Raw genomic sequence first — 17359 nt, 5'->3', positions numbered from 1 at the left:
GTCTTTTTGTTGGACATCTATTGATGATGTATACAGCAGTTGATGCAGCTTATCCCTATAATTTCTTTGGCAAATTCTTGGTTCTCAACATGCTTCTTATCATATTCATTATGGTTCTGTTTTCTCTTTCTGCAGCACCATTGTGTTGAGGTGTATATGGAGCTATAACTTCATGAACAATTCCTTCCTTGCTGCAGAAATCATCAAACTCAGAGGACTTGTACTCACCTCCACCATCTGATCTGAGTTGCTTGAGTTTGAAACCACTTTTCTTCTCAACTTGAGCCTTGTATTTTCTGAAGTTTTCAAACACTTCACTCTTCTTCTTTAGTAGATAAATCCAAACCTTTCTTGTGAAGTCATCAATAAAGGTTAGGAAGTATCTATTACCACCAATTGAGTCCTCTTCAAATGGGCCACACACATCACTATACACCAGCTCAAGAGGATTCTTTGTTCTTGTAGGAATTATTGAGTCAAATGTGCTTCTGGTTAACTTGTTGGTTAGGCAATCATCACACAAAGTTTCTGGAGTTTTAATAGAGGGCAGCCCTGCAACAATTTCACATTTGCTTAGCAACTCTAAACTTTTGAAATTTAAATGTCCATACCTCAAATGCCACAACCAAGTATCTTGATCTATCTCTGCATTGAGACTTGTTTGCTCATCCACTTGAATCTTGATCTTGAATGTTCTGTTTGATGAGAGAGGTGCTTTCAAGACCTTCTGTTCTGTTTTATCATACAAGATCAGTTCACCATCTTGCATGATCACCTTGTATCCCTTCTCCAAGAGCTGACCAAGACTCAATAGGTTGTTCTTCATTTTTGGTACATAGAGAACATTTGAAATTGATGCACTTTTTCCATCCAATCTTTGAATCAAGATTCTTCCAACTCCTTCTGCAGAAATGGCACCATGGTCTGCAAATTTCACCTTGCTCTTCACTGATTCATCAAGTTGTGCAAACCATTCTCTCCTACCAGTCATATGGTTTGAGCATCTAGTGTCAAGATACCAGAACTCATTGCAATCTCCACTTCCTTGCTCAGTCACAGTAGTAGCCATCAGCAAGCAATGTTCTCCATCAGAACTATTTGTGCTTTCTTCTTTTGCAAGTCTTGCCTCTTATTCTCTTGAATTTTTCCACTTGTTGGATTTACACTCTGATGCAAAGTGGCCATAGTTTCTAAAATTGTAACATTGTAGCTTTTTCTTATCTACTTTCTTTCTGCCATCAGAGTTTCTGTGAGAATGTTTTCCTTGCTTAATATCACCATTTCTTGCACCCTTATGATCAAATTTTCTTGATGATTCTGATTCATTGGCTCTCCATCTACTGTTTTGACCTCTGTCTTTGGTTTTCTGATTCCATTTCTCAGAGTTCTTCTTGGTATGTCTTGACATCAAAGCTTGATCACTGCCTCTACTTGAACTCCTTCCTTTCAGCCTCAATTCATGAGCCTGCAGTGAGGCCTGCAACTCCTCAATCTTTAATTCTTCTAGGTTCTTGGACTCCTCAATTGCAACTACTATATGATCATACTTGCAAGTGAGGGTCCTTAACACTTTTTCAACTATTGACTTCTCCTTCATTGCTTAGCCACATGACCTCATCTGGTTTGTAAGTGTTAGAATCTTGGCCATGTAGTCAGCAATTAAATCATTTTCTTCCATCTACAAGACCTCATATTCCCTTCGAAGGTTCTGCAATTTCACCTTCTTGATTTTGTCAGCACCTTCATAGCTCTTCTCCAAGATCTCCCAAGCTTGTTTTGCAGTCTCAGCTCCATTTATTTTCTCATAATTTGCTGCATCAACACCTTGGTAAATCAGGAATAGAGCCTTGCAATCCTTCTTCTTTGCTTCATGGTATATTGCTCTTTGAGCTTCAGTTGCACCATCTCCAATCTCTTGATAGCCTTTCTGCACTATCTCAAGCACTTCTTGGAATCCAAATATATCCTTCATATGATTCCTCCATCTATCTTAGTTCTTGATATCTAAAATGGGAAGTGTCATGGAGAACCCACTACTGTTTGCCATTTTCAAACTCCTTCTCTTGCTTCTGTCCCTTCCTTCTTTTCGAGTGCACACACACACATGTCCCTTCTTTGATTCACACAGAATCAACCTTCATCAATGAGCTCTTGATACCACTGTTAACTTTTGTTCTTGAATAATGCAGTATGCACACCAAGTGCATATGCTTCAATCAACAAGAAAGAAAGAAAGAATAATGCAGAGTGAAAAGAGAGAAGAATGAATGTTGGTTTAGAGAGGAGAAGAAGATAGGATAATGATTCAATGAATATGCCTGAAATTTTATTAAAAGATCAATAGAATTCTTCTTACGAATACAATACACAAAGCTTAATATTTATAGCTATTCATCCTAACTAACTTGCCAACTAACTAGCTATATTAGGAAACTTAACTAATTTCATCACAAAGCTGAATTATACTTCAATATGTTTTACTAGAACCTGTTCCATTGAGCTTAGGCACACTAATATTTTGGACCAATCAAGTAAATTAAAGTTCCCTTATAAAAATAAGTTATGTCCTTCAAATGGAAGAGGTTAGTGAACATAATCGGTTATTGTGAAATTCTTTTGTGGAAATCCTAGGTTATGTTGAAGACTCATGCTCTTGTTTGGAAAATTATCTTGGATAGAATTTCTAGTAAGTGGAACCTCACCAAGAGGAGTGGTAACCTTTCTGGAAATGAGGTCTTGTGCATTTGGTGCCAGAATTCTCCGGAGACTGTTAATCATCTCTTTTTCTCTTATCAGTTTTCCTACAGAGTTTGGTAACTTTTTTACTAGTGATGAGGCTTATGGGGGTATTTCTATCGTCAGCTAAATATCATTGGTTTCAACACCTTATCTTTATTAAATGGTAGAAAGTGATTGGTTTTGTGATCTGGTTGGCCGAAATTTGGTCCTTATGGAGGTGTAAAAATGATATTGTCTTTAACAATAAGATGATGGGTTTGGAGGAGTTACTAGATATGATAAAGTTTAAGTCTTAGCTTTAGATCAATTATAGAATCAAAGGTTCTGCTATGTCTTGGTTTATTGTGTTTCTAACCCACTTGCTAGTTTGGTTTATTATTACTAGTCCTTTCTTTGGTTCTCTATGTGCTTGTATTTCTTGGTTCTCTTTTGTTGTAAACTTCTCTCTTTTGTTGTATATTTCTTGAAGCACCAATAAAAACAATAGGCTTAGCTTATTCTATTTATCCTCAAATGACTATAGGCTTGTTTAGATATAATGAAAAACGATTGGGGTGGAGACAATTATGATGCTAAAAGCACTACTAGATTTATATTAATAATATTTAGGCTTAAACTTTTTTTTAATTTTTATTACTTGATGTTATCTTCACATGTATTATACTATATAATGTCACTATTTTATAGAGTCATTGATAGTGACAAAATATACGTATGTTCATACTTAAAAAACATAAATTATATTAGATAGATTTCAAATTTTAAGTGAGTGATTCATGAGTAGTGTAAGTTTCTTTTATACCTTGGTATATATACACTAAACAGAACGAGGGTAGATAAATTATTTAAGTTATTTCTTGATTTAATATTTTTATTTTAATTTTTATAATGATTTTGATGCATTTTTAAAATGAAAATAAAAAAAGAAGAAATGGACCAACTCGATAAAATATTATTAGCCTGCAACTATTAAAGGAAGTGTTAAAATTATTAGCCTGTAACAAAATTGGCCCAACCCAAATGGGTTTAACTAGCCCAATTGATAACTATACTACATTATTTGTGTGTCATGTTGAATGACCGAGAAAAGTAATGAGGAAAATCATCTAAGAAAATTATTTTTATAATATTCATTGCTTATAAACTAGATCTAGAAATATCTTAAGAAAATTCACAAATGTGTGGTTGAGATTTATTAAATCTTTCACTTTCTATCAAGACAAATTTGAGAACCGATCAAAGTTGGAAATCAAAGGAAAAACAAGACAATTTAAATTGACTGAAGATGTTTAAATGAGTGAAATTATTATAAGAATTAGTGTATTTATTTAATGTATACAGCCTCCATATCTATCTATCTATAAGTCACTTTTAATTTATTTATTTAGTGGTCATTTTTTTAATTATGATTGATTATTTAAAAAAGTAACTTAAATAAATAAATGGTAAATGATATAATGAATGTGTATAAACATTTACATTGTTAATATATAAATATTACAATTTTATAAAAATTAGGGTGATGTTATAGTTGTGAGAAAGTTATTGTGTGTATAAATGAAGTGTTTAGTTTTCCAATGCAAGCTATCATGAAAATGAGGTGAAGTTAATATTTTTTATATTATTCTCGCATTTTGAGTAATGAATTAATCTCTTCAAGAGTACGGAGCTATCTGTCCGTCTTTTTTATTTCCTAACCAAATTATATTAGTTCCCTTTTAAGTTTTTTTCCAGAAAAATAATCCATATCTTTGAAAAATAAAAACAACATTATGACTAATTTTACAACTTTATCTTGTTTGTTATATTAATTAAGACACAATGAGTGAAATTATTATAAAGATAATAAATGTAAATTAGGCAAATAACACTATTGTTAATTTTGGCAAACAAAACATTAATATAAAACCTATGTTAAATTTAATTGAATTTTAAATTCATTTGTACGCTTTTGTTGCAATTAAATCAGAAAGCTTATGTTAATTGATAATGTTTTCAACTTATTTGTGATAACTATAATATTTTTAAATTTTTTGATATAAACCAAGTCGATCGGTCCAACCATTGATCCAACCAGATTTTATCGACCAAATACTGTGACCGAATCATTAGCCGATCCAATTTTAATAACACTACATATGCATTGATTGGTAGTTTGGTTTGCAATCATGAAGGTATGATAAGTTACACCTTTTCATGTCTTCGGCAGACAAAGATCTACTACCGTCTCAAAAGCATGTCACAAAGTCTGTCCTAAACCACACAAACCGAATGAATTTCATAATTTAAAACATTGTCAATTGTTCAATTCTCAACTATGAACTCTTGAATCTCTATTCCTGTATGTCTAGCCCCTCCTTGTACTCTCAACAAAACTTCATCTCCAACTTTTAGTGATGTAACAGGAACTGCTGTTTTTAACACTGTATTTTCTGAATAGGATAAAACAAATAACACTTTAGGAAAGTTAAGAAAATTAATCATATTTGCAAAAAATATATATAGAGAAACAGATTTAACTACCTTTGAGGGGACAAATTAATGCTACTGTTTCTGCATTCTGCAAAAGGATGCTGAAAGTTTTATCATCTGAGTCTCTCTGAAATCATACAATTATTCTTACCAAATCAGTATCAGCAATGAGCAATAAATGAACCAAAAGACTGATAAATCTTTAATGGTGTTGCGCAATCCCAAGTTCGTATTTGAAGCATTTTTCCATTTTATCGACATCTTAAAGAACCTTAACGGCGTATATCGATCATAGATAATACCGGAAGAGCATTTTCCATTTCATGCATCCAAGTTTATGGTTTACATTTTGCTGATAGATCCAAGATACTAAGACAATGCAGTTCGTGGTATGGTACGATCTCCAGTATAGTAGACTAAAAGTGCAAGTTAAATAGGCTGCCAAATATAAAAGTTTTTTCGGATGATACCATAACATACTACATAATAGAATCCTGGAAATAACCTCTCCGTTTACGGAAATAAGGCTACGTACATCTACCCTCCTCAGATCCTATTAAGTTGGAGCCTCGTACACTGGGCCGCTATTTTTTATTTATTAGATTAGATTGATATTCCACAAAGGCACAAACTTATTTTGCTAATAGACATGTACAAACCTTTGCCTCCACAAGGATTAGTGGTCTGGTCTCTATCTTTACGCGCCCGACAATTGCAGTTCGTTGCTTACCCTGCTGATCAACTACAATTACTTCTTTTCCGGATTTTAGTTCCGACAGGTAGCATGTTTTACCTCCTGGAACAGCAATATAGGCATGTACTGGTCCCTATTATGATGAGCAGAAATTTGTTAAAAGGATTCTGAGAACTTCTGAACACATAAAGATTCAAGAGTTATGTAATTTTTAGACTAAAAGCGCGACCAAAGTCTGCTTTGAAAAGTAAAAGAATCCTGATTTAGTGCAAACCGAAAAAAGAACTTCCCGAAATATACAAGAAAATGTTATGAACCTTCCATATTATTTAAAATCATTTATATGCCATAGCAAAAAACAAATCTTATAGTGATTTTTAATTCTGCCAAATCTTAAAAATATTTTACATTAATGTTTATTAGATGGTGAGAATAACACACATTCTTTACAAAAAAACTTTTCACTCCACTGTTGTGAATTGTGAATATAGGAGAGGAAATTTACTACAAGGTTAAAGGGCAAGGTATATACTAATCTCAAGCTCAAGACTCGGATGCACAACTTACTGCATTCACCCGAAAAGGCCTGCTTGCGATGTAACTTGACTCCAAGCATTCCGAGTGGACAAGAAATAATCCTCTGGCAAAAGATCCAACCTGTGTAAAACATTTGGTCCACAAGAATGGAAGCTTCAGTTGATTAGCCGCGAAAATATTTAAAATTTGCAGAGGAAACAGATTTTTACCAGAAGTCCTTCCCCGGGTCTCATGAGACTGCAGAGGTCTACACAAACACGATCCCCCATTCCAGCTACTTCAACACGTGTCACAGTGGCTTTTGTCAAGCTCAAAAGATTGCTTTCTTCCATTCTTCGGTCAAAATATTCCTGAAAATTTTCGACTGAAATATGAGGTCAAGCCTCATCGCTCAAGAAGCTTTACGGCTTTACCTAGGTACAAATTACCTTTAACTTGAGAACAGGTTCAACATCTTCTACTTTCAAAACTATGCCATCTAAGCCATGTTCAAGTGCCTACAAAATCCGAAGGGCGCAATTATCAGGAGAGAGTAAAAGCTGTAAGCAAGAGAGTATTAGTATATACCTCAAGAAAGATCTGTGCTTCAGATGTATTACTGGAGATGGAAAACACCGTCTTTTGGCTGTTGTGAAATGCAGCAATTATATTCTCTGCAGGTATTACCTAAGCAATTGCATATAAGGAAAACTATTGAAAATGAATTATTATCGTATTTAACAATTAAAAGACAATGCAAGCTTTTCTTGCAAAAATACAAGTTACATATGATCAAGACAGAAAAAGAAAGTTTATCGAGGAGACGTAGAAAACATAACATGTCATACTAACTGTCACAATGTGAACAATATACATTCTGACATAATATTATGGTTGAAATACGTCGATAACAACGCATTGATTGCAAATGCCATAATCTGAATGTCGCTTCTAAATAAAACCAAGGGCCAAAACTAGCGTAACATGCAAAAACTCGTAGCTCCGAATATAAGAGATTTGTTGAAAAAGTAGATATGCATTAACCACACTTTGTCAAGTAGAAAAGCAAGTCGATCATATCTTCCAGTAAAGCTAAGTGGTATGAGTTACAGACAAAGTAATCAATGGTGACACGCACGCAAACTATTCCATAACAATTCTTAGAGCAATATGCACTGAGTATACCTGCCAATCTCGTAAATTCACTACAACGTTCTCTGCCTGCACATCCTCGGGTCTAAGTCTCTCGAGTTCCTCTGGAGTCGAAACGTCAAAAATTGTGGCTACCCTTTTATTCTCTCCATCCATAATCTCTCCTTCATCAACAAAAAGAGGGCATATTACGGCAATAGCTGTACCCCCAACATGGCCAAAATTCCAAATTCCGAAAGTTAGACACACACTTCACCAACATAATTTAAACTACATTGCATTCATCACCATAAACATGTACATATAAAAAAAAATTGTTATATATTCATGAGCATTAGAATAGAAACTGGAACATAAACAAAAAGAAAGGGTATATGTGTACACATTTGTACACTATCATCCAAGCATCTATTAACACATTTGTAAAGAAACGAACTATAAAGAAGAAAAAGAAAAGGAGTAATGCTACACAAGAAGTTCTTAGGCAGGCATTGCCTACTATATCAATTTTTAGGCACTACCATGGTATCATCTGATGCTTCCGTAATATCGTGGTTGTCGCAACCTATCATACTTACAAACAAAATCATAGCACAACAGCCGAATAACTACAACTGCAACCACAATTTAAAACATTGGACACTACGTTCAACAGTTGACATATATAAAAAGAACTCTAAAGATATTGATGCATTTTTAACTGGAAGAAGATCAATGGCAGAAGAAGGATCATGTAGCTCATCCATGGAATCAAATTCCAGCAAGTTCATAAAGGAGTTAGTATCCTCCAAAATGCAGCCAAGGTATATTGGTAGCATCCTAAATGATTGTAAAATTTGGGGTCACATGAAATTTAGGAACTTTTGTTATTCTCAACTTCTCATGCCCAAGTTCTTTAAACATTGCAAGTGAAGGGTAGTGATAGTAGTAAGTGTTAGGTTCAACAAATTATAGCTCGTTAGGATTTTAAATTGTGGTTGCAGTCGTAGATAATCCTGAGAAAATGCAATTGATACAATCTCAATTGTGACAATGATCAGAGGTCGAGAGAATAAGACATACAATGTGAGACTTAGTTAAAAAAAAATAGACATATGCTGTTATGCCGAACCAATTATAATAAAACAAAAAACAACAATAATATTTAAAAATTTAATAAACATAACATGTTTTTATTGGTATGAGACAATTAACATGGTCGGGAACAACAAACTCTGTTATAAAAAAGGAGAGGTTAGATTACATGACCAATGATGAGCAAGGTGTTGAAGATGTGATGGGAAAATGAAAGTGTTCCATCCTCTTTCAACTGCTGACGTCATGACATGTTGATTTTGAGTCCATATCCACACTCTTTTCGTGTATTCTCTTTTTCCTATATCATCATCCTCCAACGAAGAAGACATTGAGATGGAACAATTGTTATGGTGCAAATGGGTCTTGTAAGAATAATAAAAAGAATTCAAATTTGTTGTTGTTGTTGTTGTTGTAGAATTAATAGTTGGTGGAGTGAAGAATGAAGAAGAAAAAGTTGGTGTTGGTGGAAGAAGAAGTGAAATGTGAGTACGGACGGAGAAACAGAACTGTTGAGACACCAAACTCATCTCTTCTTTTCTGATATTTGTCACTAAAAAACATGTGTCACTTAACATATAAGAAAAAATAAATCAATTATGAGTTTTATATATAATTAATGGTATAGTAATTATATATAAATCTTGGATTTAATATATATACACGACTAATATAATATTGATATGATTTATTAAGTATCGTTGACTCTCGAATAAAGTAATGCAAATCAATGATGAATATTGTGCTACACTACAAACTCTTGAGTAAATAAGACGGATACCTCTTAGTTTTAGTGAAATTACACAAACAATCTCTCACTTTTCTACACCTACATAGACCTCTCACACAATATATCATGTTTTGTTTAACTTAATTGCATTTATCATATTTTTTGTTTAAAATATTACACTTACTTCTTATGCAGAGGTGGTCAGTGTAACGAAAGTATAAAAATTAGGGGAAGTTTGTGTAGGTGTAAAAAAATGAGGGATAGTTCGTATAATTTCAGTAAAACTAATGGAATGTAAATGTAGTTTACTCTAAAATCTTAGATCTCTATCATCAATGTACATAGATATTAGCAACAAAAATGTGGAGATGACATTAAAATAACCCCTATGTGTTATTATGGTAAACTAAAATAAAAATTCACATTACACTTATGTGTTAATTAACTTTGACATCATGCCTCCCTCCTTCCACCATTAAAGTTGTTTCCACACCAATATGTGATTTATATATAATAATAAAATAATAGTAATATACTAATAGTTAATTAGTAACTAGCTTGTTCAATCGATCGAGAAGACTTTAATCCAATATTGTAATATCATGTTGCATATCAAGGTAAATTAATAGATCGAGAGTTTAATTCTTATGAGCAATACGTGATGAAGAATATTCTAATTACAAATATTAATTCATTACTCGTAAGGTAATGAATATACTAGTTAAATAACATTGACCACGTTACTCATAAATTGTAGATGGTAACCTCATGTTAGAGTAAATAATAATCATGACAAGAGTTTCATAACACTATTTGCAATAGAAATTGTTCTATTTTCCCACAATTTTTTGTAGTTGCAATAAATGCAACAACTATAACCACAATTTATTACCATGAATATCTAACTATACTCTAACTATGCTACTCATAAGAAATGGAACTGTAGATATAAGATTTAAACACATGAGGAGAGTTTAACCCAAAATACTAATTTATTATATGGAAGAGCTTCATGACTTAAGTATCATATTGAGTCTGTAATTCTACTTAACATGAGACTCCTAACACACTACTATTGTGACCACTGAAAAGCCTTACAACCATGTTATGTTCATTAACTTTTCCACTAAAGTTCCATATGATTTTCACATCCATAACAATATTGTGTGCTTATTAGTGTAACATCACTCTTTCAGAGTTCTTTCATGATGGAGCATGTTAGATATAAAAAAAATATTCACAAGTTTTCACCTAATACTTTATGCTTCAAGGAGAATTGGTTCATAACAATAGCTACCCAAAGGATAAGCTTTAAGCAGCTTTTATATTCCATTAAGTAAATTTGCCATTTTGAAGCTGTGATTGATTGTTGCAAAAACAAGATTTTGGTACTTATGTCAAGAATGACAAGATTTATTGGTAGCAATTCTTTTTTTGTTAATTCAAATCTTATGTTTTCGGGGGAAAACTCCTCGAAAGCGAGTTTGTGAGCAAGAGTGAATTCACCCCCTTAAATTATTCAGCAAGTTGAGATTTATGCGCACTTTCTTAAATCGAGAATAGATCCACTCTTGCTCACTTTAGAGACAAACTCACTTTATAGGAGCTTTGTCCTATGTTTTATGTCCTATTTCGACATCCTAGGAAATTGAAGGACCTTCTACAAGGTAGTTTTGGAGTACATATGGCCTATTTCCGGAATCCAATGGTTGATGGGATCAACATTGGAAGGAAGTGTGCTTCTCTTGGATATAGAAAATGGTTGTGGAGGTTGGAGAAGCATGAAATTTCCAACCTTGGAACTCGATGATGATGGTGACGATGATGATCTGTTGAAATAGCCTGCTAAGCATCCTTTTCCATTTTGGTTCAAGTGATTGGAAGAAGGATATTGAGGATGCTCCCCAAGTCTCAAGCTCAAACCTGAACCTAGAATCTCTTCTCCTACTTGCTTAGCATTGATTGATCCTTGCCTGCCTATCGATGAAACTGCGGCTGCTATCGCGGAACGAAGACTCGGATCGGTACTAATTGCTTTGGTGAGTGTTTCTGCCAAAGCCTCATTGAAAGGAGTTTGGTTCTTGATGCAGTTATGATAGATATGTTCTTGAAATTGGTTTCCAATATTGACTGGCCTAATGTGGGTTTTGTTAACTGTCATTGTGCCTATATTAGGGACTCCCTTACCCCAAAATGATGGTATAATGTTGGGTTCTGGAGGGCAGAAACTTAGACTTAAAGGATGAAATCTCGGCGTCGAAGTGTAGGTCGAAGATAAACGATTGAAATTAGTTGTTTTGGAGGATGAAGTGAGGTCTAGAGTGATTGTTGGGAACAAATTCTGTGAGGCAGGGTTTGGTAAGAAGGCTTGTTTTACACTTGGTTGATCAAAATGACTGAAATTTAGACCATTGAGTAGTGTAGGAGCATTTCCGAAAGGCGCGGAATTGTGACGATTTTCGGGCTGAGATGTTGAAGAACCTGACAATAGCATGGAAGCAGCAGCAGAGGTTGTTGAAGCCATGGCTGTGGCTGAAACAGGAAGTGGATGGTTGTGGCTTCCTTCATATGTAGTGATTAAAATTGACATATCCTCAGCACATCTTTGTACCTATATTCATGCACCAAAGTTGTGAGTATTCAAATCAAATTTTGAACATTATATTTGACACCATCCTTGATTCAAATTGCGAACCGACCGCATCACGTGATGCAGCCGCAATATTGCAGTTGCGGTGACTGTCGCAACCGCCGAATCACAATTATGCAGTCACATTGGACTGCAGACCGCAGACCGCATTTTGGCCGCACCGGATTGTATCAAATTCAAAAGTATTTTTTAATCACAAAATAATTCACACCACAACAGCCACAATATCCACAATCATAATAACCACAACTGTGACTGACTGCAATTGCAACCACAACCACAATTTAAAACACTCAACACCGAATAATTTAATGAAATACCTGTTTCCTGACAGGACATGCTGCAGCAACAGTGCAACGATAGTATGCCCTTGGACATGGATTTCCTTTTGATATCTTCTGTCCATATTTCCTCCATTGGCAACCATCATGCATCTGTTTCAAAACCATTCAAAATTACTATTACACATCAAAAATACTACAATGCTATTAAAACTATATTTTTATAGAAACCTCTATAGGTATAATATGGATAACTATTTCACACAACTTTAATTTTTGTAAGACATGGTTATACATTATAGGAAGAAATATTTTTCGGAAAAGTTTTCTACAATAGTTGTTCCAATAACTTTAAATTATAGTCCGTAACCAGAGTTGAGACCATGATATTATGGTTTTAATAATATGTTCAATCATATCATGACTACAATTATGTGCTTGTGTCCCATCATGATTATGATAAAAACAACATAACTGTATCTTCAATGGTAATTTAATTAGAGATGGTAAAGCCGACTGTCCGGTCCGTTTAGCCCGTGCTCATAAATACCTGCAAAAATTTAAGCGGACGCGGATATGCCGCTTTGATTTAACGGACAAAATTCAATGTCCTGCTCGTTTTAAAACGGGCTAATGGGCTTGCGGGCAGCCCGCGGACATTGTTGAATAATTAAAAAAAATAAACAATTCATATAATAAATGAAATGAAATTAAATAAAGTAGTTGAAGATAAAAAAATAACAATTTTTTTATATTTTATATGAAGTTTAACAAATCACATTAGATTACCATTTTTTAGGAATTAAAAATCACATTATATCATAACTTATTTAAAATTTTCTTACTTTTTCTTTAAATTATGTTTACGGGCCACCCGCATGCCCAACGGAAATGCCCGCAAACTTGGCGGACAAAACAGGTCGAGCAAAACGGGCAAATGGGCAAAATTTGTATGTCTTGCCCGCAAAAAAATGCGGTTATGCGGGTGCGCCCGCCCGCAGGCGATGCTCAGTTTTAGATGTCTAAATTTAATACCTTCTGAGGGTATTGACAATATAACTTTTGATGAGCACTAACCGTGGGAGTATCACATCTAGCTCTCACACAAACTCTAGCTCTTTTTGTAGGAATTTGTTCCAAAATTTCATCAACACTATCTTTGGTCCTTACTAATATATTTCTTGAACATGTTCCTCCTCTTTCTGCTTTCTTTACTTCTTCTGAGTTGTTCATAGGACTATGATCAGAAACAAGCTCCAAACCAAGTTTAAGGTTGTCTTCCAAATCTTCATTTTCTTTAGGTTTACTAGAGTTACTAGTTTTGTCTTCTTTTTTAGGCTCCTTTGGGGTTCTTCCAAGACAAAGTGACACAAACTTAGGTTCTTCTACTTCATTAGGAGAAGTATATGAATCTTCTACACCTTTGTTGGGTGCTTCTCTATTAAGAATATCAAAGAAAAGAAGTTTAAGAGAGTGGTAATCCTTTTCAACATTCTCTAGCATCATCTTCAATCTTTCATTTTCTTCTTTCACCTCTCCCATTTCAGCTTTGGTAGATTTGAGTTTATCTTCCTAGATTTAAGAAAAAAACATATACATAAATTACTTAGTACACAATCTTCATCAATTTTTTTATTAAAAGCAAAAGTCCATTATGTTTAAAATTTGTATTAAACTGAGCATAAAGAGTGTCTGTCCAATACAAAATAAATGATCAACTAATAATCTATTTAGAGGCTGAAATAATACAAAGTTTCGAAAATAGTTTTATGTAGATTTTAAAGACATAAATAGTTTCAGATAAAAATAAAAATAGTTCTTTTAAATTCTTAAATTATGTTTCATGAATTATGCCTTAATATGATAATATGAGTAGTTCCCCATCCTCCTCATGATTGATCTCAAACAATTTGCATAATCTTCTTACAATTTTTCTTAAAGGAATATATATATATATATATTTTGAATAATGATGGTGTAGATGAAATATCAAAGAAACATAAAGTTCTATCATGCTAAGTCTAAGTCATAAGCATTAGATTTCTTAAGAGTCTATTATGCAGGTCTTGTTCTTTCACCTTAACAAAGAATAATAAATTTTCTGTGCCTAGCTAAGTTTCTATTAAAAATCCATATTTTGAATGAAACCAAAATATTATGAACACAATTAAATTCAACCAAAAAAAGAGATATTTATTATGAATTCAGTTGAGACAGAAACCAAACTTCTGGATATAAGTTTTGCATTGAGGAAAATGATGTAAATTAATTAAATATTAACATATTTAACTACTATTACATGGTTTATACCAATACTTTATAGCCATGATAATAAAGGATCAAATATGCATATTATGTACATAAATTGAATGAAAGAATTGGTGTACCTTTGCATCCATTTGAGTTATGCAATTTTCTTCAGAGAAAATTGAAGGAACTCTCTTATCTTCTATATTTATACCACAAAGACTTGAAATCTCTGACATGTTCTCAATTACTATTCTCACATAACTCCATACATATATATAGAAAGAGAGAGAGAGAGACTTTGCACTAGTTTCTATTAAGGAACAAAAGTATAGAAAGTTTTTATTGGAATTCATAACTTTTAAATGCATTAAAATATAATCTTTATATTTTTTATTCTTTAAGGACATTCATTTTCTTTATTTAAGCCACATGCCCACAAGGAGAAATATTATTATTGTTGACAAAGCTTACCCTAGGAGTATTTAATGCAGCTTATATTTAAGCTGGTTGCCAACTCATTTACATATTCATACATATATATATATATATATATATATATATAAATAATAGGAGTGACTCAATTCATAACATTTTAAATTGTGAGAATAATAAATTTAGTCATACAATAGTTAAGAGAGAAAGACTTGTGTGGAGACGAAACCATGTAGAGACAATCAATAAGATCATGACAACATATTAATATTTTTAATTCTTATTAAATTTAATCTTAAATATAACATCAAAAACCATAAAATATATTTGTCTCCAAATACTACGTGTTACATATGTCTTCATACAAGTTTTTTCTAATTAAAATTAGAAATTAGTTAATAGTCATTCAATCATTCAAATAAAATTTAATGATTCATATTAATTATTTTTCTGGTAACACATACCCTCTCTTGTGAATCAACTCTTGCTGGTGTTGGTATAAACAAATTCAGATCTGAGTGCTCTCATCCGCATCTTATAATGTCATTATATTTTTTTTTGTATTTTATTACTATGAATGAATTTAATACGTATATATTGATAGTGTAATTGTTTTTTATACTGTCGGCAAATTAGCAAATTATACACTGTTGATTGTCAAATAAAAGTAATACAAATCAATAGTGGATAATGTGCTGACAATATAAAAAACTTACACTGTCAGTACACATATTTTAAACTCTATATGAATATAAAGATTAAATATAATGGTATGGTCTTGGGAATCTAAGTCATAGACAAGGAAATGAAAGTTGAATTTCAACATACAAGTTGCAAGATCATGAGAACGTCACATGTAGTGAACTCTTCTAAGTCTTTGTCAATTTTGTAGCTTTGTTTCACTATCAAAGGCTTTAATTTTGAGTTTGTGATGAGCCACAACATTATGTTTTAATAATTTGTACTATTGTTCAAGCTTTTTAATTTTAAGTCCTAACTGCTGAAAAATCTTCTAACATTATAGTCCTTTGAACTTAAATGTAACTTAAGTAACTACGTTGATTTAGTGGAGTAAGATCCTGCTAGATCCCTAGAATGAGCAAAATGTTAAAAGTTTGATTCATGTGAGCAACTCTTATTAGGAAAGACAATCATAAACCTGAAAATGATATCTTTGATATTACCTATAAGATGAAGGATAATACCAAAAATGTAACATAAGTGCAACTCATTAATTGTTGATGAAACCACTTAACTTGTTCATAACTTTGATACAAAATCAAACTAGAAATCACTTTTCAAATGTTGCCAAAAATTATATATGTGCAAATGGAAGACTCCAACTAAAAGTGGAAGACCTTTGGGTCAATGAATATAACAAAATATTATCAACAACAAATTTTTTTTATATAATATAAGATATTTAAATACATATCTCTAAGTTAGGTTAGTTCAATTTAAATATGGCTGCTATAAAGTGTTTGTTTGTTTGCATAGGGATCTGAGTACTATAGCTTCATAAATGTTAGATACATTTAACAATCCCATCCCTTTGAAAATTAACTTATTTAAAACCTCTTTTTGTTGAAATTGATTATGACTGTTGGACTATAATACACACATGCTAGTGTCATAAGAATAATTAATTAATCAATGATGTACTATATATATATATACTTTCATATATAACATATATGACTCTGGATATATATCTATGTATCACAAAAATTAAATAACTTAGAAGTTTTATGGCTTGATGAAATTAAAATATAAAATCTTGGATTCCAAATATAATTTATTTACTATGGAGTGGCCTTTGGGATTGGAATCTTGTGTGTCAATTTTTGAACATTGGTAAGAGTCACATTAACTCCTAAATATTTCAACCATAATCATTTGAAATTAATGGAGTTGTCTCTTAGGACCCTTTAGGTTGTTGCAAGTAAGAGGTCAAGTAAAATTCACTTATTCACTCAGGTTTTACCCTTTCAGTTATAGAATATTATTCAATTAACAAAAAATGAGTCTTTTTTTGTATTATTAAGGGTATCTTTTTATTTTTTAGGTAAGGAATTAATCTCTTTCGGGTTTATAGTTGCTCCTCATAATAAGTGTCGCTCTCAAGAATCAAACTCTTCACCTTGAGATCCAATGGAGCCTTACACTACTAGATTAATGTTTTGTCGGTAAAAATAAAGAAAATGAGTCTTTGGTTGCAATTACACTCATTTTCTTTATCAATATAAGTTTTATGAATGGAAAAAATAGAGGTTGATAGATTTTGATTCCTCTTAAAATGGATCTCTCATTAATATTCAAGGGTTCATTGTGACTTTTGAATAAGAAAACAAATATTTAAAAAGAGTAAA

General features: G+C 32.5%; 2 protein-coding genes across 2 annotated transcripts; both read right to left on the bottom strand.

The window, feature by feature from the left end:
• Positions 4890-9203, bottom strand: LOC109353426 (3-dehydroquinate synthase homolog). The gene is made up of 9 exons (XM_019595696.1): positions 8817-9203; positions 7607-7773; positions 7010-7108; positions 6871-6939; positions 6652-6792; positions 6473-6562; positions 5871-6038; positions 5263-5338; positions 4890-5171 (listed from the first exon to the last, which is right to left on the bottom strand). The coding sequence occupies exons 1-9, from the start codon at positions 9175-9177 to the stop codon at positions 5044-5046; spliced, it is 1299 nt and encodes a 432-aa protein (XP_019451241.1). The 5' UTR covers positions 9178-9203; the 3' UTR covers positions 4890-5043.
• On the bottom strand, positions 10929-14864 carry LOC109353541 (probable WRKY transcription factor 72). The gene is made up of 4 exons (XM_019595859.1): positions 14696-14864; positions 13386-13880; positions 12348-12461; positions 10929-11988 (listed from the first exon to the last, which is right to left on the bottom strand). Exons 1-4 carry the CDS (start codon positions 14792-14794, stop codon positions 11038-11040), a joined length of 1659 nt encoding a protein of 552 aa, XP_019451404.1. The 5' UTR covers positions 14795-14864; the 3' UTR covers positions 10929-11037.

This window comes from Lupinus angustifolius, chromosome LG08, assembly GCF_001865875.1.
Source record: "Lupinus angustifolius cultivar Tanjil chromosome LG08, LupAngTanjil_v1.0, whole genome shotgun sequence".
Lineage (NCBI taxonomy): Eukaryota > Viridiplantae > Streptophyta > Magnoliopsida > Fabales > Fabaceae > Lupinus > Lupinus angustifolius.
This window is presented reverse-complemented; position numbering and strand designations above follow the sequence as displayed.